Here is a 27,662-nt window from a genome sequence, read left to right as displayed (position 1 = left end):
TGCGCACCTTCGCGTTTCATGCAGTCAGTGGCAGGGGCAGAGGCAGGGGGCGGGGGCAGGGGGCGTAGCTTGCGCTGTGCCGAATTCACTTTTCAATTTTTCACTTACTGCTGCCATCAGTTACCCCCACACACACACACACACACGCACACACACTCATAAGGGAGAGGCACGCACATGCATAACAAACTATGCCGCTGTCTGTGGCAAGTTGTGTCAAAAAGCGAGTTCCAATGCTATAAAAAATACATGGACGCAAGTTCAAATTATTGCCCCACACACACACACACACACACATTTGCACATCACACGCGCTGTTTCTTGTAGACTGCTACCGCCCCGCCCCGCCCCGCGACCGACCATGCTCAACTGGCTGGCCAACGGCGACGTGCGCTAGCGAATTCGACAAAATCACGTATACGCCGGGTTTACACTGCTGTTAGACACACAAAACTGCGCAAATTGAATGTGCCGAGAATTCGCACAACATTCTGTCTACTCGCATGCATGTGCCAGCATATGTGCATGCGTATGCGTATGAGTATGTGTGTGAAGCCTCTTTGCCTTTGGTTTGACACCAAACTGTGTCAGCCTGTCAAAATTGTCGCGCTGTGCATGTTGGTTTTCCAGTTGCTTGACTGTGGCTGCGCGTCGCAGCTAAAAGGATATGCAATATTATTAGCCACAGTCCCTTGGCCCAACCACAAAGAATTTCACTCTGCATTTTTATTTGAAAAACTAAATAAAACAAAATAAATATATAAATATATTTATGTACAAATTTCTATGCAGAAATTGCATAGCATAGGCTGAGTAGAGATTTAAAATCTGAAGTTAGTTTAGGCTTTAAATATTAATCAGCTAAACTAAAATATTTGCATAGTCCAGTTAACAGATTTTAATTCAATCAACCACAGACTTTTCTCATAATTGAGAAAGAGCACAGAGCATAAGAGATTATAAATAATTTATGAATAAAAATCAATCAGAAAAGATGATGGAGTATTAAACTTTCTAGATAAAAACAAAATCAAATTTGTATTAAAAAGAAAAAAAAATCCATTTGGAAGTTTGGAAAATCAAGATACAGCATACAGTAAAATTCTATTTCAAGGTCTCAAAAAAGAGATAGAGAGAGAGAGAAAAAAAAAACAGAATGAAAAATTCTATGCGATAAACCGCTATCAAAACGTTGTTCCTTATAAGAATGGGCTTCGTTTAAGTTAATTATGGAAGTATTCAGATTGGGGATTAGCTAAGCGATAAGCGCCAGGAAAGCCACGAAACCACAGAGAAGAAGAACAGGGAAAAAGAGAAGAAAACTTTCACAATTTGAGCTAATTTTCAGCTGAGCAAAAAGAAAGAAATTCGTGCGGGGGAAGGAGAGGGGTGGGTCGTGGCATAGTGTGAAACGAATTACAGCAACTTAAATTAATTGGGTTTATTGCCAAATGCTTTTAGGGAAATTAGTTAAGTTTGAAATGTGCAGCCCGGCTATGTGCAGAGGCAGCCGCTGGCCGTAAGCATTACGGCGGAATTGTCACTCTTGATGGCGAGATAAAAACCAAAAGCGTCAAAAGCAAAAACAGTTGACATCCAGGCCCACAAAGCATCGGCTTTGAACATATAAGATTAGCAGCAAATTAAATAAGCGCCCGAACAGAGCCAAATTCCCTCTGTAAATGAATGGGAGGCGGCGCTGGCAGCCCAGCGAGATGAGCAGAAAACAAATCTCATAAAACCAAATCTAGTTTGTCGTTCAATGATGCAGAAAAAAATAAATTCATTCATTTCGAATGGCTGTGTGCGTGAGTGTGTGTGCGGGTGCGTGTATTAACGCACAATGGGCCGAAATTGAATTTTGTGTGTGAAAAGCTTTTTGGTGTATTTGGAAAGATTAGATGGATGCGAGGAGATATGTATATTTGAAATGTGCAAAACTAAAACAAATACCAGCAGCTGTTCCATTTTGAGAGAGTTCCATGATTTAACACCTTTCATAGATGTTCGATAGAACATTCGATAAATCGTGTAACCGCAGAGGTTTCTATTTTTTGGTCATTGTGCTGCTGAAACATCAGCCAAATGAGCCGAAGCCAAAGAAACTGACAGTTTAACCAATAAGGAAAAAAAAAAAACAAATTTACACACATACACACACACACAAACACACATTGGCATAACAAATTGACCGAAAACTACGATCCCATTACCCCAACGAGCCAACGGCCAAGAGGGCTCAGAAATCAAGCATCAGGCGAAAAGCAAACGGAGCCAAGCATAAAATACATTGGCAATTGGGGCACAGCAAAAGAGAGAGAGAGAGAGAGAGAGAGACAGAGGGGGGGGGGGGCGGGAGGTTCGCAAATCGACAACATGCAAAGGGAGTTTTAGTCGTTTGCACAGACAAAACGATGCAATAAATACAAATTACATGGCAAGGCACAAAATCAAAAAACGAGCAGAGCCACAAAGCGAGCAACTAGAGGAAAAACTGAGGAAGCATTGAGCAGCCACTAGGCAACTAGGTGCTGCCGATAATGGTTATGGCTGATGAGAGAAAATGAGACGGAGCTGAGGAAAGGGCGAGCCATAGAGGAGAGCAGCCAACAGCAGCCAGACAAAGCCAGCACTGTGCCAAATGACTGCAAATAATGGACCGCTGCCCGGTTTCTGGGGCCAAACTAGAAAAAAATGGCTGAAGCCTGCAGCTGTGATTCCCGCTCTATCCCTTGCCCCTGACCCTGCCCTGGGCCACATCCATTGTGTGTGGCACGCATAGAAATCCTTTATGCGTTCAACTTGTCGTTAGATTAACGCAAAATGTGGCCGCGCATACATAATTTACACCCGCTGCTCACCACAACTCCTTCCCTCGGCACCCCGCTGCCACGCCCCTCACCAAACCATGGAGCAGCTGTCCGACAGGCCTTGTCCAACGGTTGCCGAAACGCTGAAATACCTGTTGGACGCTGCTGTTACCTTACAGTAACGTCCCGTTGTTAGTCACACTACCGTACACACACACAGACACACACGCGGGAATATACACAATGGGGAACAAGTGCTTAGCATACAAATTAGCTCAACCGGAAATGCGAAAATCACTTTTGGCAGCGCATTATCGAGTCTGCTCTGAGCATCCTTTGCGCTCGCCATATCCTTGCGGATTTTTCTATTGGGTTTGATTAGTTTTTGCTCGTTATCTTGTTTCACGCAAAAGTTAAAGTGTTTTGTATAAAATTATAATCAACTCGGCTATTAGCAAGGAAACTACATTTCGTTTTTTTTCGACTTTACTTCCCAAAGCTATATGCATAAATTAGGACTGTAAATGGAATAAAATAGAATCAGAACAGAAAAATTCGAATGATTGCAAATCTGTGTAGTAATATATCACATAGAGGTATTAGGTCTTTTAATTGATTTCCAAGTTTCCTTTCAAAAAATTATTCTAATTTTCCCCAGCTGCAGCTTTTCTGTGTTTTCTTTTAAATAGATTCAGCACTTAAAACTTGTGCACAAACTTTCATCCATTCAGCTTGTGTTCAAAGCATTTATTATCAATTACAAGTGAGCAATACACAGGCTCGCTTCCAATTTTATTTAACCCCAAAGGCGCCTACACACTGGTCATTTGTGAGTTAGTTTATGTGTGCGGTGTGCCTCGGTCTGTGTGTGGGTCTGTGTGTGTGAGTGTTTTGTGTGAGCAAACATGAAATTTAATTAACTTTTTTAGACTGTGCCTTAAGTGTGCCTTCATGTGTGTGTGTGTGTGTGTGTGTTTGTGTGTGCTTAACAAACCCAAGAAGTGAAGCTCACACAAAAGTTTTCTCGTTAAAAAACTTGGTCAAAAATTGCTCTGGTCAAAAAAGAGTTTTCAATGGAAATGCAGCAGGCACCGCAATTTGAATGCAATTTTGTGAGCAATTGCGAATGCAGCAGCCGCATGAAAGATGCAAAGATCTCCAGGCAAGTGTGTGTGTGTGTGTGTGACCCATTGACCCCCAGCCACACGTACGCCCCCTGCTGAGCAGCTCTTTTTCGGCTGTCTGTCTGTGTTCCTGTTCAGTTGTGCATAACGTCGCCCTGGGCCAAGGTTCAGCCACAAAACTTTTCCCCACATTTATGTGTATTTGTATATTATATATGTATATAAGCTATATGTATGTATGTAGTAAATGTATGCCTGCTTGCTGCCGCTGCTTGACCTTCTGTATAATGCCTTAATTGCATGCGCTCAATATGCTCTGGCTCGCAGCAGCCCAAGGACTAGTTCTAGGCTCGGGCTCCTGCCCATGTCCGTGTCTGTGTCTGTGTCCATGTCCTTGCCCAAGGACGTCGCCACTTACCAACAACTTGCAGCTGCACGCGCGCGCTCACTTTCGGCTCGGTCGAGACCTGGCACTCGTAGGTGCCCGCATCCCGCGCCTGCACATATTTGATTTGCAGCGTCCAGTATTTATCCGGCTGCTTGAGGGCGAGGAAGCGCTGATCCGCAATGAACACGGCTCTGCAATGGAGTGAGATATGTAAATGAGTTAATATATCTATCTCGTTACATGTAAATATTATTCCAATACAATTAGCAAGCAATGTTTATCGCTGCAGCTGGTATCGATCTATCAGCTTCACAACAATTAGAGGCAGCTGCCGCCCCCACAGTATCAAAAAATGTCACTAGGAGCTTAAACGAATCCTCTGGCTTACACAGAAGGGGAACAGAGTCCGAATGCAAAGAGCAGTTAATGCGAGGCATGTTGCATGTGCAACACTGTTAAGTGGCAAGGAAACAACAACAGCAACAACAACGACAATAAATACAGGCCCACTTACGCGCTAAGCTCCACTGCTAATGGCCACTCAAAAGACACTCAAAGTTATTTAGTTGCGGCATTTAAACAAAGGCCCCTCATGCTCCCTCAACTCTTCCTATCTCTCTCTCTCTCTCTCTCTCTTTCCCTCCCTGTCTCTCTGCAACTACAACAAAGTTGTGTATGAACTGTATGCAGCAAACAACAATTGCGTAGCATGCAAATGAGTGGGTGGCTGCCGGGTGGCTGGGTGGTTGGGTGGCTGGATGGTGAGTGGGTCCACTGAAATAAGTTGCATTTAATGTCATTGTTGCAATATTTTTGTGCGGCGCTCGCTTGGAAATTTCCCTCTGCCATTTGTGCAAAGTGCAAAAATGCTTCCGTCTCCAGTTGAAAGTGCTGCGACTAAAGCATTCGTAGCACGCCAAGTCCCCTTGACCCACCCCCACCCCTCCCACGCACACACAAACACACATGCGATGACATTGCTTATTAGGCAGTCTGCTTCAAACTCTCAGCTCTGGCCTCTTCCTTTTACCCGCTCCCCCAGACACCCTCTCCCTCTCTCTCTCTCTCTCTCTGTCACTCTCTGTCTCGTATACCCTCACTCCTTTCGCTTTGCACTAACAAGTTTTGATACTAAACCCAGATTAGACCCTTGCGTTTTGCACTCGTAAAACTCGACATTTTATGACTTTTACCATTTCCTTTGCGCCCCACTCCCCACTCCTCGTCTCATTCCCCTTTCAGTCTCTCCATCCACAACTGTGCTTTTCCACTATAGCAGTATTCCTTATCCAGATTTTGTAGTTACTTTATAATTTTCATCTCGTTTTTAAGTTTTGCCCTGCACCGGCTGCCGTTTTCCCCACATTATTTTCCATATTTTTACAACATTCCATTTCCCTTCACTGCATTTCTTTGGCTCGTGTCCGGTTTTGTAGACATTTTCTTGGCCAAGTGTCAGGAAGTGACCTGTAACAACATAAGTTTTTCACTCGCAGTTAATGCTGAACTCCAATAGAAAGCACAAAAAATGTGGATTTCATAAAAAGTTTCATCATGACTTTCTGATTCCAGAACATGACAAAAAAAAAAATAGCTTTACATAGACTATGCATAAATAAAACACTAAAAATTTACGTATATGAGATTGGGTTTCATCCTACTAAAAGTTGGCTTAAAACTGAAAAACAAAAACGATATAGAAAAGTTGAAGCAGTTTTACTTAACGATATTGTTATTATTTTAGAAGAATAGCCAAGTTTTTAATGCTTTTTTGTTCTCTCTCTTTATGAGCAAAGAATTAAAGTGAGACACAGTCTAGGCTAAGTTAAAGAAATTATAGCCAGCTTAAATAATGTATTTTATTTTTGATTGTGTTCTCAGGATTTCTTGTCGCATATTTTACATATATAATATTATCCTAGAATACATTTTTAAGAATCGAGAATACATAATGCAAGCATATGTGAGCACAGCAAGGTACAGTGAACTCTGGCCTAACTAATGTTGGAGTCCACAAGCAGAAGTTTCCATTCAGCTGTCATATATAAATATTTGCCTTAATTACCAAGAATATGTTTCACAGCACCGTCTGCGGGCTGATTGCGTATTAAGTAGTCCCCCAGGTAAATAAATGACATGCATCCCAGGTGCGAAGATAACAGATAACAAGTAGCCAAGCAACACCTGGACATAATTACCCAGGCCCTGGACCCTGGACCCTGGACGAGCGAAGACAGGACAGGACAGGACGGGTTAGGACAGGACGGGCCAGGCCGAAATGTCTCGCAGCAGTAACATGTATATCGTTGTACGCACATATGTATGTGAGTGTGTATATGTATATATATGTATGCATATAGTGTATGTATTTGTGTGGACATGGGGCCAAGTGCAAACAGAAGTAATCTATTGTGCGAAGGCAATAAATTCAAAGGGTGAGGGGGGGATGCGTCCAGCGGGCAAACAAAAGGCACCAAGCACGTGACATTTATATGAAAGTGTAAACACATCATTTGAGCTATTATACAATGCACATTCCTGGCTGAGCGGGACACGGAGTGAGCAGGGCGCTGCTGCAACGTGACAGTGGCTGAAACTTTTTTCTCAAATCTATTTCCATTATGTGTGTGGGCTGTGAGATACTTGCGGAGCTCAGCAGAATAAGAAAACTTTCTAGATAAATGTGACATAAGACACTGGAGCAGGAAAGGACACGCACACAGTCGACCCAGGACGGAAGTGGCTCTGCAGCGAAAGCAGACGGCGGCGCACAGGAAGCAATCAGTAAGGACACTATCTGGGCTTAATTTCAATGGTCCTCCTGTGTTTGCCTAGCATCAGCTGCAGCTGCAACTATCCTGACTGTCTATCGAGCTGTCTGTCTCTCTCTTCCTCTCTCTCTCTCTCTCTCTCTCTCTTTCTGTCTCTCTTTCGCTGTCGGATAGTGTGCCCATTCATATATCCTTGCTGTGTGGACACTCATTCATTCGGGAGCAGCCATTCATCCGTTTGGCAGACAAACAGGCAGCCGCCTTATCTAATGTGAAAGGTTCATTGGTTTTACTTTTCTATCAAAGTAATAAGCTGGAAATGTTTCCACCCCACACACACACACACACAGCAAACGTTGACTAAAACAGCATGCAGTCCGAAAAGAGAAAAAAAAAATTAAAGGAGAACAGAATGGAAAAAGGAGCAGAGGAACCCAGCTGAAGACGTGGCCACTTTGAAGCAAAGTTTTGCTGGATTTCGAAAAATGCAATGAAATTGCACACACTTGTGTTTCCGCTTCGCATGTCAGAGCATGAAAGGGCATTTCAAGCACACACACAAAGAGAAAGGAGAGAGAGGGAGATACATATATGTATATATATATATATAGAGAGAGAGAGATGCGTACTCGTTGCAAACTGGCTTCATTGAGAACTCACCTGACGCAATGCTTGGCTTGTTATTGGACACACAGATTGAAATTGAAATACACGTTGCCACTTGGCACACTTCATTCAATTTACTGCAAATTGTTTTTGCATTGCGACAATTTCAGAGCATCGAATACGACAAGGGTCTTATAAAAATACAAAAACTGGCACCCCCCAGCTGCGTTTCGCACTCGTGTGCACATACTTTCCACTTAGAATAAATAAATACTCTTTATGTTCCATTATTGTATTTCTTGCAGCTAATGAAGTGTGTGTTCGCATTTTAATTGAGTAAAAGAAACTCTTCTTATATGAGTCTCTTTTTGGATGCAAATTATTCCATCTTGTATATTGCAAAAAAAAAAAATATATATATATATATCTATATACATAAAAATGCTATCTATTTATCTGAAATATTTTCATTTAATAATCACAACTAAATGAATTGAGTATAGCAACAGGGTTTTACTTAAATAAGCCATTGTTTCTGAATTGTGAATATCAAGTGCAAGTCCACAATCAGTTTCAGTCTATTGTAGGATTCTCTGCAGGTATATTTAGTTAATAATTTGAAAATAGGCTTAATTATTCTCATGCTTTGAGCGTGAAATAATTTGAGCCATAAATGCATACATGTCTACGTGCGATGTCTGAGCTGTCGCCCACATACGTAGACACGCCCACTCAGGCTAGAGGCATTGACGAGAATAGACATTTTGAAGTTATCAACTGGCTGCACACTGCTGACATTCACTGTGAATTCATTAGTATTCAGATGCCTAAGCGAACCACCGGGCACAATGCAATAATAATGATGAATGCTCTCATTAGGCTGAATTGATTTGATTTAATGTATTCATAAGCCTCTTGCATTGCAAATGCCGTTTTGAAATGAATATCAAGCCAATGCATATACTCGAAGCATCTCCTCATTGGGTGTCAAAGCGAGCAAATCCTCGTGATAGCGCACTTAACATAGATGACACACGATACCAGACAATTGAGCAGATGGATCCCATCAAAAATCAGTTTGAATTTGAAACTCATAATTACTTCTTTAGTTGGCCATATTTGGGTAATAGTTACCTGTCGACTGTGAGAATGTGGCCATCACGTAGACGAATCCAGGAAACGGATTTGTTGCCAAGCTGCTTAACCTGTGTGAAAAACAAATGGATTGAAGAAGTTAATAAAAATGTTTTAAAATGCTTTGGTATATTAAATATAATAAAAGTAAAAGTCTTCAAGCTCAATTTAAGGTATATTATATAAATTAGATATATTATTTACTTAATGTTAGTTATTATTTAATTTAATTATTTTGTTTCATTTTGTATGTATTTATTTATTTAAATTCATTTTTTATTTATTTATTTATTTATTTATTTATTTTTTTTTCATTTTTAGTTTCATTTTTTTTTCATTGGTCAATTAGTTTATTAAATAATAATATTAAAAACTCTTAATTATTCACAATTTCATTTATATCACAGACGTATTTTCTCAAAAGTAAAACCCTAAACGCGTTTGACTTAAAGCCTTACAAATATCCAAGGAAGAGCCGGAGCTGATTAAGGACTTATTACAAACTCAAATGCACATTTGGACGCACTTACGGAGCAACAAGTGTGGAAGGTAGGTAGGATCATATATTGAGCCTGGTTGGGTAGTAAATTAATCAAGAGGCAGCCGAACAGACAGAGAGTAGATTAGTGTTGCAAAACGTGAAACTTGACAAACAAAGCTCAGACACTGGAACAACATTGAAATGAAATTAAATACCCAAATGTATATGGAGCTCATCAAGCAGTCAACAAAGACCCAACTAGCTGCATACCACCCAGATATTACCGAAATGTGTCGTATTTTGCAAATCTAAAATGCATTTAGAGCACACGCACACACGCATAGTCGCAAGTACACACACACACACAGCTGACCAAATTTGGATTTCGAAATTTACATGGAAATTATTTTGGCCATTCGACACTTTGTCATTTAATATGTGAACAGCAGTAGATGCCAGTACAACAATCTGGCCTGTAATTCGGCTGTAATGGACTCGTTTGGGCGCCAGCTAGCAGATTTAATTATGGTGCAAATATTCTCTAATTAAATTCATGTTGCATTCGATTCAGACCACAGGCACTGTAAGAACCGAGCACACTGAGCGCAAGGCCACTCACACACATGCACTGCTAAGAAAGGAGGGGTGGAAATACAATAAGCTGTGCTTGGAGTACTTTAAATAACCCAATTGCTACCTGAGCGTAGTCAAAGCCGGCACTCATCGTCCTTCAGCTGACAGCGACAGGAGTGAGCGCAAATTTGAAAGCGGCTCGACCAGCCGTTGGCTTTCTTGTTAGCTTGTTCGCTTGTTGGCTCGATGGCTCGTTGGCTCGTTGGCTCGTTGGCTCGTCGGCTCGTTGTCTCGACAGGAGGCATAGCGTCGCTCAACTGTGCCACTTAATGCGGCAGCTGAACAAAGAGCCGCATGCAACACCGCCCACAACGTGGGGCATCGAGTGCGAAGCGAATGGCAGTGCCCATAATTGACAAACATCGAGATGCGACCTTTTAATTTTTTGTTCCTTTCAAATTGAACGGTCTGGGGGATGCTGGGGCATGTGGCAGCTGGGCTCGGTGTGCCGGCACTTAATTGACCATGACAACGAAAAATTAGCATTGCTTCTCTTTGTTAAATATACAGCACAAGATGCCTTGCCCTGCCTTGTATTAAATGTATGCCGCAGTTTCAAGTGCCAGCAGTCGCCTCTGCCTGCCACACGATTAATGGCCAATTCCACAATTTGTCTGCCAGCCGGACCAGAATTTGACTTTCATTTTCTCATTGCCTCTCCGAAAGTCAAAGGCATGTCAAAAATTGATGACTTGGAGTGGGCGTGATAATTACAATTTGTTACAGGCGGCACAGCCTGGGGATATTTAGATATTTAGTATATAAGGCAGACATATAATCAGGAAAATGTGAGTCAGTTATCATTTGATTTGAATAATGGTTGCTGGAAGAGCAGAAGAAATAATAATATATGTTTTTCTTATACATAAATTCAATGTTTCTAGGAATAAGATGTGAATATATATACAAAATAACTGTATGCTTGAACAGCATGAAGAGTTCCAATTGGAGGTCCAATTGGCTAGCTGAACTTGTGGAGAGTCTTTGTGTTTCTTTTATATATTTTTTACTTTTTATTATTTAGTATTTTTTATATGTATTAATTTTTAAATTATTTATTATTATTATTATTGCTATTATTTTATTTTATTTTATTTATTTGTTTATAATGTTAATTTATTTTAATCTAGTATTATTTATTTGTATATATATATCTTATATATTTTTAATTTTTATACCATATCTATATATATATTTTTTTGTTTTTCATTTATTTGAAGTGTTTTCTTTTTTAGTATTTTTTATTTTTATTCATTTTTAATTATTTTATTATTGTTACATTGTATTTGTTTTATGTATTTTTTTTTATATTTCGCTTATTTTTTGATTTATATATATTATGTTTGAGTTTCAGATACGAATAATATGACTTTTCACTAGCTTGTGAATTATCATTGATTGCTTAAATAACATAAAAGCAAAAAATAAAATAATTAATAATAACAAATACAATATAACTGTAATTTTTGATAATTCAAAAAACAACTTCCAGAACATTCAATTGTTCGACATTTTTTATTTTTTTATTTTTGTTGCAATTTCGTTTTCAATTTAATCAACATATTTGTTTTTATTTATCTAGGCATTTCCTTCTGGTTTATTCGATTGCAGCTCAGATGATAGGATATAATATCATTTGTTGAATTTGGACAAAGCACGTAATGCCATAAAACTAATTTGTGTAAATTTAATTTGAGCTTACGGTTGCGTCGGCTCGTGGGTGGGCGGAATACAATATTTACAAGCTCTAAGCAAACAATTTGCATGTTCGACTGCCTGTGGGACGGCGTTGACCTTTAAACACCTGCGCAAACACAGAGAGCCCGAGCCCGCCCCTAGCCTGCCCCACTGCCAGCCCGTTGGCATAAATTGGTGGCATTTGTTTTTCAGCTTTGTGTTAAATACACGACGCGGTCACACCTCATGGCCGAATGCCTCGAGGCTCGAGTCGTTCGGTAAATATTTACGCAATAAAATTTAATGCGTTTCCTATGGACGAGATGCTAATGGCCAAACAGCGGGCGGCTGTTGGGGGCGTGGCGCACTGATAATTACAAATAAAAACATGCACGCAGCTCTCGAGCACGCAATCCAAGAAAAAAACATACAATACATAATAAAAATCAAATAAAGCAAACCACAAATTATGGAAATACGAACGAAATACGAAGCAGCAGCAGTAAAACCAATTAGGCTGCTCGACTTACCCGACAGGGCAAATAGGCGTGTGTGCCGATCTGCGTGGTCACATTCGATGTGGCAAAGCCGTCCAGATAGGGCTCCACCAGGACCCCAGTGGCCGACAAGGCGCCCACCTCGGGCAGCAGGGATGACACTTGAGCCGCCGGTAAGGCCAGAGCCGCTGACGAGGATGCCTCCACCGCTCGCTCCTCGAAGCCAGCTGTGACTGCGGCCGTGGCAGTTGCCGCCGCCTTCGTTTGTGGATGCGATGCTGAAATTGATTTGGGACAAAGCAGAAAAACCAAATATATACACATATGTATTTATGTATATGTATAAGTTGTATTCGTGTTAATCGAAATGACAATTTGAGCCACGATTTGAGCCACGGGCGGAGCCTTTGTCACGTACAAAGCACACGTGAGATAAGCGCTTCAATAGGTGTGTGATTAACAGCATGTGGGCGGTGCAGGTGGGCTGAGGCTGGAACTGTATTATTCGATGTTGTAGCTGTTCGTGCCACATTAAAGTTGCATGAGCATAGCTTAACAAGAATTTCACACAGCTGCTCAATTGTTAGGTGTGAAGCATTTCAATTATACATGACGTAGTTTGGGCTCTAAGGCTTATATATTATATATACATATTTATATATATATACGGTTAGTTAATGAAATACCAGAAACAACTTGCTGTCTTAAAGCGATATCTCGCAAGGGAGAAATATTCAATGAGTAATATCAGTATGAATACTGAATGTGAATGTTAACATGTGAATAAAATGTAATTTAAAAGGCCAGCAGTTTACCTTAATTATATATTAATATTTGCTTGAATATGGAGATTTCGACTTCAGATTTCAATGGAAATGCATTTCAGCATGCTTCCCTGAATCAATGCGAACTTAAACTATAATGGACTGTGGGGATCTGTCATTACTCTTTTGTTTCCAATTGATATATTCGATCATATATAATCACTCGCACTCTCATTACTAGATTACTATATATATATTTATATTTCAACTGTAAGTAAAACATATTCGAAAGCAATGAATATGTTAGCTAACTAATAGTCCTTGATCATTAGTAAGATCTAATATAGTGATTCTGATGAATTATGCTTATATGTATATAATTAATCAATTAAACCAATTTATTCCATTCCATCACATAAACAGTTTATGTATGTATTAATTTTTTATGAGCTGTGCTATATCTTCATCCACAATAAATCAATGCAATTAGAAGAGATATTGCTTTAATCCAATTTTTCTACCCTAGTCAAATTTCTTGACAGAAATGAATAAATAATTTCGTGGCACGTTTTATGCGCCAGTCGAAATTGACAAACTGCGCTTGCTTGCGCTTTATTAAGACCCCAATGCCACTGGCAGCAATAGCAACAGCAACAGCAACAGCAACAGCAACGGCCACGGCAATAACAATGTCAACAACAACAACAACAACAGCAGCAACAACAACATTAATTGACGATGTGGCAAATATGCGCTTGGCGCTTATTCACAGAGAACCCGCAGCGCGTCACCTAACAAAACCGCCAAGTCAGCCAGGCAGACAGGAGAGGACTTGCCACACCTTCAAAATCGCACACACACACACACATACACGCATACAGACACTCATACACAGAGAGAGCAGCTGCAGGTGACGGGAGATGGCGTGTCTGTGCTATTGTTTGGTGGCGACTGTCAGTTTTTGGTTTCGAATTAATCAACGCCGTTTAAGTGGCTTCCACGCGTCGTCACCACTCAGCAGCAACAACACCACCAAGACCATAAGCAGCAGCAACCACCCACAATGCTGCTGATTTTTGCGCTGCAAACTTTTTTAATGAATGGCGTTCATTAAAATTGATTGTTGTTTGCGGCAGCGCCACAGACGATGATTTGGCAATACGCACTCAACCACCCAGCCCACAGAGAGTGGGTCCAGGGTGGTGCTTCGATGGTGATTCGATTGGGCACAGCGCACACAGCCAGCTACGCATGTTATTTGTCGAAATCGCCAATTAACTGGCAATTGCTCCAAATGGAATGTTTCGCTGCGTCCGGAGCTCGCCTCGTGCAGCATTTGACTTCAGTTTTGACGTGCGCCAAGCCACTTTACGATATAAATTAATTTCTTGGTAATACAACGGGGCCGCCCAGTGGGACAATTGGATTTTGACTTTGACGCTACCGCTGCCTGCAGCTGACAGTTTCAGTTATTCGCGTTGTTTATAAATTTGCGTATCGCCAAATCGATTATTTGCATTTCAAATTGAAATCGGTTTTCGCCCTGACCCCAATGCGCAGTCAGATGGAAATTTTCGGAAAATCTCCACAAAAGGGGCAACAAAATGTGATTTTCTATCAATTTTTGGGTGTTTTTTGTTTTATTCCCAACATCTTTGATTGCATATTTGAAACTGTGCACTGAGCCAGGGATTAAACTAATTGAAAACCAAAATATGATGCATACAAATAGGCTCACAAAATCAATATTTATTTAAGTGATATATATGTATATGAATAAAACAAATATATTTAAATAATTCAATCAATATATGAAGTGCTGAAAATATATTTAAAGGTGAATTAAAATATGGAAATGAAATTAAATATACAAATATAATGAAGAATAAAATATAGGGCCAAATAATTATTATCAGTTTATTTTATTTTTTAAATCAAATTAAAATCTAGTCTTGTAATGGCATAAAATTCTCAATTAATCTTTATAATCTTAGAATATTACTATGATATTTGTTGGCCTTGTTATTCAATTATTATCATTATCATCTTCATCAGTTTCGTCTTCCTCTTCGACAAACTAAACTAAAATTGGTGTAGAAAAGCAAACGAATTGCATAAAATTCGAAACGATATGCAAAAAATCTGCTATGGGCCATGGTTCGAGGGCCGTGGCTAAATGATTTGATCCGTGTTTGTGCCCCAATTAAAAGGGCGCATGAATTTGAGTTTGACAACTCGTACGTCAATTTAATTGCTGTGTCCCTTTTGATGGGCGACGCGACGATGAGCGTCACCGGCGTCAGTCAATTTAAGTGGAACGGGGCGCGGGAACGGGGTGCAGCGGTGCTCAGTGCGGCGGATATGTTTTGCCCATACACGACTCTCAGTCAGCCAGAATGAGAGACCTGCCCGAGGCACTCGTCTGTACCAGAAATCAGCAATCATTCCATTTTTGCCTATTTTATGCCTGTCAGTGGCAGAGTGTGTGGCCCCACGTGTGTCTGTGTGACAATGTGTGTGTGTGGGTGTGTGACATGTAGCTGTGGCACAAAAAGTAGAAGCAGAGTTGGCGTCCGCCGTAATTGACAAAAGGTTTCATGCATCCAATGCCATTGCCAGTGCCGTATCGGCGAGTCCTGCCTATCGCCTTTGCGCCGCTGACAAATAGACGCACGAGTGCCTGCATGACATTCGCTCACACACACACACTCACACAGCCAGAGGCAATACACACACACACACACACAGCGAGAGAGTAACACTCATACATCTGGGACTCAGTGCAATCGACACGGGAAAATTGAAGGCGCGTTGAAAAGATCAAAGCCATTCAATTGTCAGTGACAAAAGCTGGAGACTTCGCCGCTTCAACTGGAATGAGAGGCTGGGCTGGCAACTGGGCGGACTTGGGCGAAGGCGTGGCACCAAAGCGGGCTATCGCCATTCGGTTGAACGACAGGAGCAGTGTGTGATTTGTCAAAGCCAAACACAAATTTTGTCCTGCCCTTCGGCCAGCTGGCACTCAGACAATTTTCAGAGGCTTTGCTTGGGCTCTTTTTTGGAAAATGAACTGCAGCCAGATTCGACAACAATGCTGCCAATTCTATAGAGGAGAAACACACTTCGAGCTCGGGAATAAACTACGACTCAAATTGAAGATTTGGGAACTAATGTAAAACAGCTCAACACAAGGAAACATGCGTAATACTGGGAGTTTCTAAATAAATTGAAGCGAGCAGTAAAGTCTGAGTCGGTGCTCGACTCGGAGATACCGTGTATTCTTCCTGCTGCTGTCTTTCTCATGCAATTCCGGAAAAAATTTGACAAATTAGAAATTATTCAAGCTAAGACTTTGAATGGGCTCAGGAATAAAATTATATTGTATTAATAAAATCATTTAAAAGCAAAATAAAATATATCAAATGAACTTTTTAGTATATGTTAAGTTGACAGTGTTCATTCATAGTGTTGAAATTTGTATACACAGACACGAAATTCGAAAACAATATTCAATTCTCTGACGGGTTGAAGGTGAGCGCATTGGGCACAGGATGTGAAATGCATTTCGTAGGATCTTTTCAAATGTATCCTCTTTGATTTCAGTTAGCGAATTGAAGATGTGCAGCCCTTGCTGTGGACCTTGCTGTGGACCGTGCGGTTGCGGACCTTGCTGCGGATCCTGCTGTTGCGGACCCTGCTGCGGCCCGTGCTGTGGACCCTGTTGTGGTCCATGCGGAGGCTGCGGCAGTTGCTGTGGCGGTTGCTGTGGGCCATGCTGCAGCCCCTGCTGCAGTCCGTGCTGTGGACCTTGCTGCGGACCATGCTGCGGACCATGCTGCGGGCCCCCATGCTGTCCGTGCTGTGGACCCTGCTGCGGTCCTTGTTGCGGTCCTGGTTGCGGTCCTTGCTGTGGTCCTTGTTGTGGTCCTTGTTGTGGTCCCTCTTGCGGCCCATGTTGCCCCAAATACTGAAACTGGACATAAGTCTTCCACTTAGCCACCCAAATACGAATGGCTGCCACAATTATTACCATAAGTTCGATCTAACCCGTTAGAGAATTGATATTAAACATCCACACTTCGAATAATAACAAGGGATAGACTGTGTAAGCTTTGTTAAGAATGTTAAGAGTGCTGAACAAAGTACAACTGGATAAGCAAGAGAAGAAAATGGGAAAAGAGCGAGTTATGCTTTAGGAATGCAGAGCTAGGCAAGTATTCCTATAAATCGATGTTGTCTTGGAGAGAAAAATACGGGCGAGGCTCACTGTGTGTGTGAGAAAGAGAGAGAAAGTGAGATAGAGTTATAGAGCGAGGGAGTGAAAGATGCAGTGATAGAGCGAGAGATAAAGGGCGAGGGTAAAGAGTGAGAGACAGACGAGAGAGAGCGGGAGGTAGATAGAAATAACGAAAGTGAGTAAATAGAGAGTCAGAGAGAGAGAGAGAGAGAGAGAGAGAGAGAGAGAGAGAGAGAGAGAGTGAGAGGGAACTGGAGCAAAAGCTAGGGAGGTAAAGACAGAAAGAGAGAAAGATAGGTATAGATATTGAGAGGGAGATAGAGAGAAAGACTTATGAACCCACATTGCGTTGCTTCAATATGATTTTAATTTTTTAGCAACGTCACTCCTTAAAGCTGCTCTATGAGGAGCAGTTTTCCTATGCTTTAAGTTTTGCTCTATTCAGTGATTCATAGCGATATATAATATAATTTTTGCAATGTAAACTCTCGCATATATTGCCCTTCATTCCGTTAGTACAGCTCCACGGAGACAAACTGCTTCTGGCAGTATATTAATGAATCAAAAAAAAAAAAATATATATATATATATATATATTTATATATCCAAAAATGAAAAGATGAAACAACTTGTTGTTGCTGTCGTGTGTTTGGCTCAGGTAAAAGTTGGTCATTTTGAAAAGTTATATATATTAGTTTACAGAACTTTGTGTACGAAAAATTAATTAAAATATCAATTTCGGCAACACGACGGGGCCAGTACATGAGAGCACACAGCACACACTCAGTAAACACGCACACACACACACACACCCACACGCACGCAGTAAAGATTCGCAAGCTTAAGGATATACGCAGCAAAGTCGACGATGACAACTACAAGAAACTGTGAGATGCTCTTGCTCGTATTTCGAGTATCCGCATAACCGGATGTTATTTACAGCTGCTGCAGCTGACACGAGTTTCCATACTTAAATTAAACGTTTTACACTGCAGATGTAGACACACAGAAGTAATCACACACACACACACACACACAGACACACAAATACACACAGGGCTGGAAAAGTTTAAATAAATGCTTGTTAAATGTCACAAAATTGCCCGCAGCCCTTCACGGCACTAACTAAGTAACTTTGTTCGACATTCGCTGCGGCAGTTGCTTAACATTTTCACTGGAAATGCCCCAAAAGCATTTGCCAAGCAATACCGCACACACTTTGTATATTTAGCTGCTACAGATACGGCTAGCAATAGAGAGAGAGAGAGAGAGAGATAGAGAGAGAGAGGGACAGAGACACAGATACGTTTGCAGCTAGCCGCGTTGTCGACTCGGTCCGGCACTAGCGAACTTAATTAGGGTTAATTAATGTTGGAAAAACACACACACACGCACACAAAGCGAAAAAGAAAGAGAGCAAGCATGTGTGTGTGTGTGAGTGAGAGGTATTGACTAACGACAAATTGGCATAGAATTTACATTCAGCTGCAGCAGCTGAAGCAGCCAAACCGGAAATGAGTTTTCAAAAGGCCGGAAGGCAGCAATTATGCGACTTGCTTTGTGCTCCTCCCCCTCCGCCAGCTGCACCTCCTGCTGCTCCTCGGCTCGCGCTCGCCTTTGCACTGTGTAATAATTGTTCCTGAGTATCGACATTCGCCGGCGCTCGCATCGCACACGGCTCTTCTGCGTGTTATTAGAAGCTCATGCATGGCTCATATCTTTTTCGGGCCACACACACATACACACACCGCAGTACGGGTCCAGCCTCAAATTTGCTGCCTGTGTATTTGCATATCATCAACGTACGAAAACTTCTGACAAAAAAAAAAAAAAAAAAAAAAAACAAAAAAAAAAAGTTGAAACAAGCTCAGGCGTGTGTGCTTTGCGTATGTTAACGCCTTGTAACGTGGCAAATCCAATTTGAAGGTACGCCCCTTCCTTTTCCACCTCTGTCCTTGTCTGTGTTATCCTTTGGCCTTGCCTTGTGAGGCGTGCCACTGGGCTGGCTCGTTATGATTGACAGGCACTGTAGCTCCCTCAATCTCTGCTCATAGACGTCGCTTGTCCTTTGCTCCAGCTCTGCTGCAACTTGGGCTCAAATAAAAGCATTTGATTGAGGGCAGGGCCGAAGATGGGACTGGAAACTGCACATCAAACATGTTGAGAGCTAGAGAAGTAGTCGTTATTTGAGTTATTAAAGTCTCTCTTTAAGTAAACTATGCACATGCATATACAAACTTCATATGAAACATTTTTATAAGCAATTGCATTGAAATACTTTCGCTGGCAATAAATGGGAATTTTTAGCAAATATGTAGACGTAGTTATACACATGTATGTCTCATGGTGTTAGATAATGTCTCTACTGCCAGTAGATGCAATATATTCAGCCATTAGCCATGGCTTTAAGTAGTAAATTTTTACTTACTTATTGGCAGACATTTAAAAAAATATTGATATATAAATATATTTTTGTGTTTGGCCACAAATTAACTCAATTTATGCAATTTGCATGCGATGCAGCCTATTTTGACATATTTTTAAATAACAGCAATCGAAAGAGACAGATTGACTGCGAGACAGACAAAGCGAGAGAGAGAGAGAGAGAGAGACAGTGTGGGAAAATGTTGTTGTGACAGCCGTAAATATTTGATATGTAGACCATGTGCGCATACGTAGATAGTGTGCTTTTCCAGCATTAGCTGCTTTTAATTATGCCCTAAAATAAACGGAGCAACCAATGTTTGGGTTTATATGTACAACGGACAACAGACGACAAACAACAGAGCCAGCTGCTGCATTTGATGCGCTCTGACAAATTTTATGCATAAATGAATAAATAAATATTTGTGCACGGCCACAGAGATATGCACACTATGCATAGCGCGCTGTGTCGCCAGCTAAATAAATGATAAATAAAAAATAGATGGCGAAAGCAAATAAGCATTAAAATCTCCGACAGCCATTAGATCACGCTTAATAGACCCTAATAGTTTGCGGTTGACAATCATGCGCTGCGCTCCGCTCCGCCCAGCCCCGCCACTCTCGCTCGCCTTTGGAGCTGGAATTTCGATTCGCACACGTATTTTGCATTTGACGGGCTCTGGTTAAGTTTATTTATTATTCCATTTATTCCATTTAGTTATTAATTAAACTGTAATTTATGTGCTTATCAATTTCCACCCAAAATTTGTCATTCTCGACCACAAGTGCATAACGTTTACCTCCCCTCTCCCCACACCCACATGGAAAATGCGCATTTGACGCTGGGTTTCGTTTTTTCACAGCGGTTTCTCTTTTTGTTGCCGTGGAAAGCGGTTTTCTATGTTAATACGGATTAAACTCTAATACACTGAAAGTTTTTGCACTTCGATAATTTGTCATATTTTTTATGTGGCAATATGTAATACATAACAATGCAATGTGGAATTATATTGTCGAGCATTTTTCCGCCCGTATACGACTGACAGCTATCTGACAATATAATGATTTATAGCCAAATTAATATGACTTTAAATCATATTACAATAAACTAAAAAATAAATATTATTTAATGTGTATAAAATAAATATCACACTAAATATCCATCATGGATAGAAAACACCTTCTTCTGTCTGTTGCACACATTCATAACAAATCAAATAGACTGAATTCGAATGCTAATATATTTTTATGACAGATATTTATTTATTTATTTTATTTTTTTTTTAATTTATTTATAGTTATATTTCAAAATGATTTTAATTTTATTAAGTAAGTTTCAAATTCGTAAAAATTATATTGTAGCTAAAAGGTGATAATATGACAGCAAAATATAAAAATAAATAAATTAAAAAAAAAAAAAAATATTTATATATATTATTTACAATAATAATATGAAGTATAATAATTTTAAATTATTAATTATTGTTATTAGGCGAGTATTTACACATTTCATTGACTATATGCCGCTCATGAACCTGCTCAGATTCCAGCCGTAATTAGCTAACTAAAATTTATGCGAAAGTCCTGCAAAAGTTGTTACAATGGTTCTTTATGTCCTTGTCGGCTGTCCGCTGTCCACTGTCTGCTGTCCGCTGTCCGCAGTTGGCTGCCTCTTGGCTGCTGCATAATGAATGCAACGAAATGCTAATTTCGCGGCTTTGTCATAAAAACATATTGGAACATTAGTTTTCAATTTGTGTGAACAAAAGTTTTGTGTAATATTCGGTGGAAATTAACAAGCTGTAAAATGTCGTATAATGCACATGATGATAATAAATGGTGGAATTTGTTATTGAACTGGGGGTTTTGTTGCCACAGTGAGCGAGTGTTGTGTAATTCTATAATGGGCAGTGACGTCAGTGCCGCAGACACAGACACATAATAACAGCTATCTCCTTTGCTCCCACTGCCCTTATTTCTATCTCTCTCTGCTTTCTGCTCTCCGATGCTTTCGTTCTCTCTCTCTCTCTCTCTTTCTCTCTCTCTCTCTCTCTCTCTCTCTGTCTGTCTCTCGGCAACGTGCAAATCTCCACCTGTGGCTATATTCATCCATCATTAGCCGAACACAAAAAGGATTTTATGATGCGGTAATGGTGACATAAAAGCACGCACCACCATTCACATGCCACTCGCAGTGGAGGCGTCGCCGCTTTTATACACACATTCATACTTCTTCTACTGTTTTATGCCTTTTGAGCAAACAAGTTGGCGTATTTTGAAGCTAAGCTCAGGCACATACACACAAACGGACATAAACTGTCGCCTGATGCCTTTTCACACACATTTTAACTAAGCCACAACTTCCGCAACGTGTCATTCAGGCGGCGTCGTATAGTCGAAACTCCCCAAACAGCACCAGCCCCAGCCCTAGCACACGCTCCTCATAATGCTCATGGAACCTCTTGCAGATCCTTCGCGATTTTCCTCCAGCTATCGCCTTTCATATACCCTGGACCAATCAGACGAGTAGCAAGCCATGCAGCCTGAAAAATACTGCATATTTTGAGGTTCTTACGAGATTGACGCTATATCTATATGTATATCGTTTGATGGAGAAGAAACATTCAGAGTACTTGATTCAGCCAAGCGAATCTTACGACCTGTAAATGTCATGAAACACTAAAAGTGTATTTGAAAATAGCCATAAATAATTATGTGTTGTTGACAGCTCTGTCTGCAGCTACAGAGCATCCCCGAGCTGTTCACAGTTTTGCACATTTTGCCTCTTTATGGGCTTGTAGATAGGCGATAGTCCCACGTAGTTGTGGCGTTGGCCGTAACTCAGCGCTACGTTGCATAACTTAGTTTTCTACGCTTAATACAGTTTTACGGGCACTGCGCTGGCTCCTCCTCCACCCGATCGAGTGCTAGGAGTCAGGAGCAGCGACAACATCGTCGGATGCTTGGCAAATACTTTAAAACGCATAAAAATTCCAACACGTCGTAAACTCACAGCTTTTAACAGCACTCCCCCACTCCCCCACCCACCCCCTCTGCTTCCGCTGCTCAGCTAACAGCACAACAGTCGGCAATCAACTATATGCAGACACACACACACACAGACACACAGGGGGGGTCGTAGCTCGCTTTGTTGCAAGTCATGCACGTCAGGTGAAGTTGTTGTTGTTGTTGCTTGTTGCTTGCTGCTTGCTGCTGCTGTTCACTGTTGGTTGTTGACTGTTGGTCTCTCGTTTCACCACGTCACGGGCGCGTTGTCTGTTCCGCTGCAGTTAACCTGCAAAGTAGCGCAATTTGTTGATAGCAGCTGAAATTTCATTTGCGAAAGGTTTATATTTTTTATGCCATCTAATGATGGAGCCGCCCGCCAAGTGAACTCGATGTGCGAAACTGTAACGCGTTCTAAACACGTTTTGCGCCATGAACAAAAAAAAAAAAAAAAAAAAAAAAAAAAAAAAAAAAACTAAAGGAGAGAAGAGAGTGTAATATAATAAAATTGTTTTTTATATGTCAATTATGCGCAGTGCACACTTTCCACAGACAGACATGCCCAGCATGCAGTATGCTGCGAATAACTCTGCAATAATTGCGAGACGTGTGCAGCGAGCAGCGACACAGAGACTGAGCTGAGGATTGCCAACGAGCTGCGACATACTTGCAAAAACTGTGTGTCTTTTAACATCGGCTGCGGCGTCAATTATAAAGCCACTGCTCGAGTAAGTAAGGGCATATTCGAATATGCACGAGTGCCTCAGACATGTTGGCTTTTAAAGCTGTTTAAAAATTGACCAACATTACAACGTTCATCGAGTGCTGCGAGCAATTCCTAATCAGGACAGGCTCCTTGCTACATTGGCAGCAGCAGCTCAGCTGGGCTGTGGGCAGGGTCAGACATTAATATCACTTTACCTCAATCTGTCCAATTTTCCAATAAAACTCCAGAAATCTGAAAGTTGAAAACGCTTTAAATGCAGCAATGGCAAACTGAAAGCCCGGCAATGTTGTGTGTTTGGGTGTGTGGCAGCAAAACTGCCTTTTAACTTTTGCATAAAAACAACGCAGCCGGCAGCAGTTAGTGCAGCTGAGCGTCAGGTCTTAGTAAAGGATGCAACTTTCAGCTGCTAAACGAAAATATAAAACACTTAACTCGTCCAGAGGCAACACTGCTTGCCGAAGCTCTGGCTGGAGCTGGCGGTGACTCACTCAAATTGTGGAGCGCTACGTGCCAGAGTTGCCTCAAACCAAACTAAAGCACACATAAAACACACACACACACATGCACACAAACAACAGAAAGACACACAAACAGCATCACACACACACATACACACACCACTTGGCTCCAACTCAGTTTGGTGACGCCCTACAGCGGCAACAATTTGATGGCACTCTGCGACGACACTCTGGCTGCGGGGAACAGACCAGAGACGGACAGCAGCAGGAGCAGGGGCAGGAGCTGCGGCAGGGGTGGATGGACAAACAAACAAGAACAACAAGAACAAGAACAAGAATAACCAGGCAGTCACACCCCAGACACTGGCCCCACCCCTCGGGCTGCCCGTAAATTTGGGTCAGTTTTTGGCAGTAGGCAGCAGGCAACAGACAGCAGCCGAAATGCTGCTCCGTCCGGGTGCCAATAACAAACAGTGGCATTGGGCCAATCAAATAGGCCCAAAAATCTACAACTTCACTATTTATTCAATTGGCAGATCGGCTGGCGAAAAAAAGAAAGTTAGTTGAACCAATTATAGGATGTGTACCTAACCAAAAATGCATGTTGAAAAAAAAAAAAAAATAAATAAATAATTAAACAAAAATCATATCTAGCTTATAAGAACAAGAATATTAAAATAAAAATAATATAATAAAAATCTTAATAATATTTGTTTATTAGTTATATTAAAATATACCAACAAAATGTTGTTTAGAGATTTTAAAAATATTTTAATAGTATTTTATTTATTTTTAATATCTCTCAATTATTAATTATCACAAAATGATCCGATATTGATAAATACTATTGATATTTTATTTCTGCTTCATAATTACATATACATCTGGCATTAATGGCAAGTTATGATAATTTAAAAATGTTACTTATATTTTATTTATTTATTTTATTTTATTTATTTATTATTATTATTTTTTTTTTTAATTCAATATATTTTACATGAAAGGTCTCCCAACTGACTTTTTTTTTATTATAAGCTCTATTTTATATTTAATTAATTTTCAGCAATGAAATATTACTACAATGATCATTTCATGATAATTAATAAATATTATTATATTCCAAATGAATATATACGCACATTGTCCTGGCTTTAGTGCATCATCAAATATAGATTACAGTTGTATATTCTTTAAAAATATATAATAATAATATTTAAGAAGCTAAGCCCCTCCCTAAACATTAAAAACAAATGTCTTTGTTCAAATATTACAGAATTTTTGTGGCCGATATGACATTGGTCTTTACATCTGATGATCTTTGTCCGTACCATAATTCCAATTAAATAGTTTTCTTTTAATACCCATTTCTATGCCCAAATTGGGGCAGCACACCCACTGTAACACTTACCAGCTGCATTCAATAAAAAGCGCGGCTTACACTAGCCAAACTATAAGATACGCGTGGAGGCGGGGAGCTGGAGAGTCTTTTGCTTGGCTTTAATAAATAACAGGCAAAGTTTAAATTGCCGTTAGCATAAATTATGAGCAGTTAGAGCCTTTGGCTGCTGCATTCAGTCAAAGTCGACGCCATTTTGGCTGCGCCTTTAGCGCATGCAGAAATAAGTTGCCAACGCTACGGCGCGCCGCGGCGGGGGGTCGACAGTGAGGCATGCGGCTGGCGCAGAAGGAAGTCAGCTACGAATTTTGGCCAGCTTTGTGTGGTTAGGGGTGGCGAGCGGAGCGATGGGAAGGGAAGAGAACAGCAGTAAGATTTCAATTTGCCTGCTCGCTGTTTATGGGCCAGAGGAAACGTCGACCGAGTCATAAAGCATTTCCTGCACTCATGAATCGACTGCAGCAGTTGCACTTGTTTTTGTTGTTGCAGCTGCTAAAGTTCTTTCGTTTCGTTTTAGTTTTTTTCCCCATTTTATTTCACCAGGATCCTTAGAAAATGGAGCATTGGACTGCCTGGCTGGCTGGCTAGCTGGCTTGCCTGCTTGGCTGGCTGCCTTGGAGAGTGTTTCCTGCAGCCTTGGGTTGGTATTATTCGCCGCGGGCTCCCACTACATTTACCTAGCGACTCCTTTCGCACCCCACAGCAACCCACAGCACTGGCAGGAGACTCGCATTGCCATCGCCCGCTCCCATTGAAAGCGCGCTGGCTGGCGTGTTGCGTCTCACATTCAGACCGCAAGTATTTCACATTGTTTGCCGTCGTATAAACCAAATAAAGGAAGCAAATGCCGCCCGTACACAGCTCGTGTTTATTTGTATATGGAAGTTCCATTATCCTGGCCTGCAGCCAGGCAGGATCTTCGAGCGCCTCTGGTATTTGCGGCATGCATTCCATGCGACCCACACAGCTCGCTCTGGAAATGCCCAGCTTTAAGTTCGCTATTCAATTCAGGATGTGTCAGCAATTTGAATTTATTTTTATAAATTTTATTCCATTTTTGCTATCGTTTGGAAAATTTGTAATGAGCTGATTTATCCTCAAAGCTGGAGCAAAACTATTCTATATTTTATTTTATTTATTTATTTTTTTTATTTTATTAATGAAAAAATTTTTTAAATGACTTTGTTGTACATAATTTCGTCATCTGAATAAATACATAAATTTATAAGCTATATAAGAAATATAAATATTTTCAAATGATTTCTAAAATAAAAAAAAAAAAAATCCTTAGTTTTATTGCATGTTTTGATTTATGCTTTTCCTGTAATAATTTCTTATTGATATTTGACATTATTTGGTGATGCAATTTATTTAAGCCAAAAATCCAATTTGGAGCTCTGCTTTTCAATTTTCATTCTGGCAAAATAAATCCAGCATTTAGCTTTTATCTCATGCTGGATTTAGAAGCCAAATTCCCATGAGTTAGTCAGCATTTTATGAAAAATTTGCTAAAATTCGAAACTCTGCTCGGAAGCCTTTTAAATATGCTGTCAGATTCGATCGATGAATTTGCTAACGTATCTCATTTCACTTTTTTTTATGGATATGCTCTCGTTGGGGTTCGAACTAACTGATTTTACCGGGCTGCATTGGCTTATTAAAAGAAAACTAATTTTGTTTTTAATCCAGACAGCTCCGACCGCAATTTGTGTGTGTTTGACTTTGTCAACGTTTGCACCACGCCTCCTGCATCCCGCCTCCTGTTTCAGAGTGTCATTTGCATTTAAAATTTCAAACTACTTTTTTTTTTCTTTCTCTTTAGCCTGCACCAAAAATGCACTGAAAATGAATTTTTGCATAATGTGGCAGTATGTGTGTGTGTGTGTGTATGTGTGTGCCAAAGCTGCGGACAAAATTCACTGGAGAATTTGACAGAGAGGCGAGAAAAAGCGCACACACTGGGATCCGGGGACGAGCACCACGAGTCAGCGAATGGCCCAATGGCTCGACTCTGTATGCAAATTACGCGCATTGCACTGTCATGAATTGTCACCCATTTTCCGACTGAGATGCTTCGACACGCGTCCAGGCCGCATTCCCTAACGCTCGAGCCAGACACGGACCGAGCGGGGCGTGGCGGGGCCCATGGTAACAACCGCATGAACATTGACAGAACCTCGACGAGGCGAGGCTAGGCTAGGCGAATTCTGTCGAGTCGACCCGAGTCGGCTCGGGGTGGGACGGAGCCAAACCGCAAACGTTCAGCCCGCATTTCACACAGCGCTGCAGCGTCGCGCTTTCGCAGCACTCATACGGCCCGTGCGCCGGCAGACGGCATGAATATATTTGCCGCTAATATGGGCGACCGAATGGCATGGAATTGCTAATTTTATCAGCGAGTGCTCGTGTGTAATGGCGAATCCTTTTGCCTTTATGCGCCATTCCGGTATTCCGGCCGAGGGGCAATTGTGCACCAGCACATCGCGCATACGCAGCGTGGGGCTGGCGGGCTCGCGCTCGTCTTCCGCT

At 41.0% G+C, this 27,662-nt stretch overlaps 1 protein-coding gene and 1 long non-coding RNA gene across 4 annotated transcripts in view; one reads left to right on the top strand and one right to left on the bottom strand.

The window, feature by feature from the left end:
- Positions 1-27,662, bottom strand: part of dpr11 (defective proboscis extension response 11) — a 69,902-nt gene that overhangs the window by 1,897 nt on the left and 40,343 nt on the right. For all 3 annotated transcript variants that reach the window (XM_089461978.1, XM_089461975.1, XM_089461974.1), the window contains 3 exons: positions 12,155-12,399; positions 8,834-8,904; positions 4,353-4,513 (listed from right to left, as the gene is read on the bottom strand). In XM_089461978.1, the coding sequence (XP_089318104.1) occupies positions 4,353-4,513; positions 8,834-8,904; positions 12,155-12,399 (477 nt within the window). The remainder of the gene's footprint in view (positions 1-4,352; positions 4,514-8,833; positions 8,905-12,154; positions 12,400-27,662) is intronic.
- Positions 6,205-8,008, top strand: LOC149270466 (uncharacterized). The gene is made up of 2 exons (XR_016268539.1): positions 6,205-6,299; positions 6,406-8,008. It is a non-coding gene; the product is annotated as an uncharacterized LOC149270466 (long non-coding RNA).

The sequence above is a fragment of the Drosophila arizonae genome, chromosome 2 (assembly GCF_054131065.1).
Source record: "Drosophila arizonae isolate 15081-1271.41 chromosome 2, UAZ_ARI_1.0, whole genome shotgun sequence".
Taxonomy (NCBI): domain Eukaryota; kingdom Metazoa; phylum Arthropoda; class Insecta; order Diptera; family Drosophilidae; genus Drosophila; species Drosophila arizonae.
Note: the sequence above shows the minus strand (reverse complement) of the source record. Positions and strands in the feature narration are given on the sequence as shown.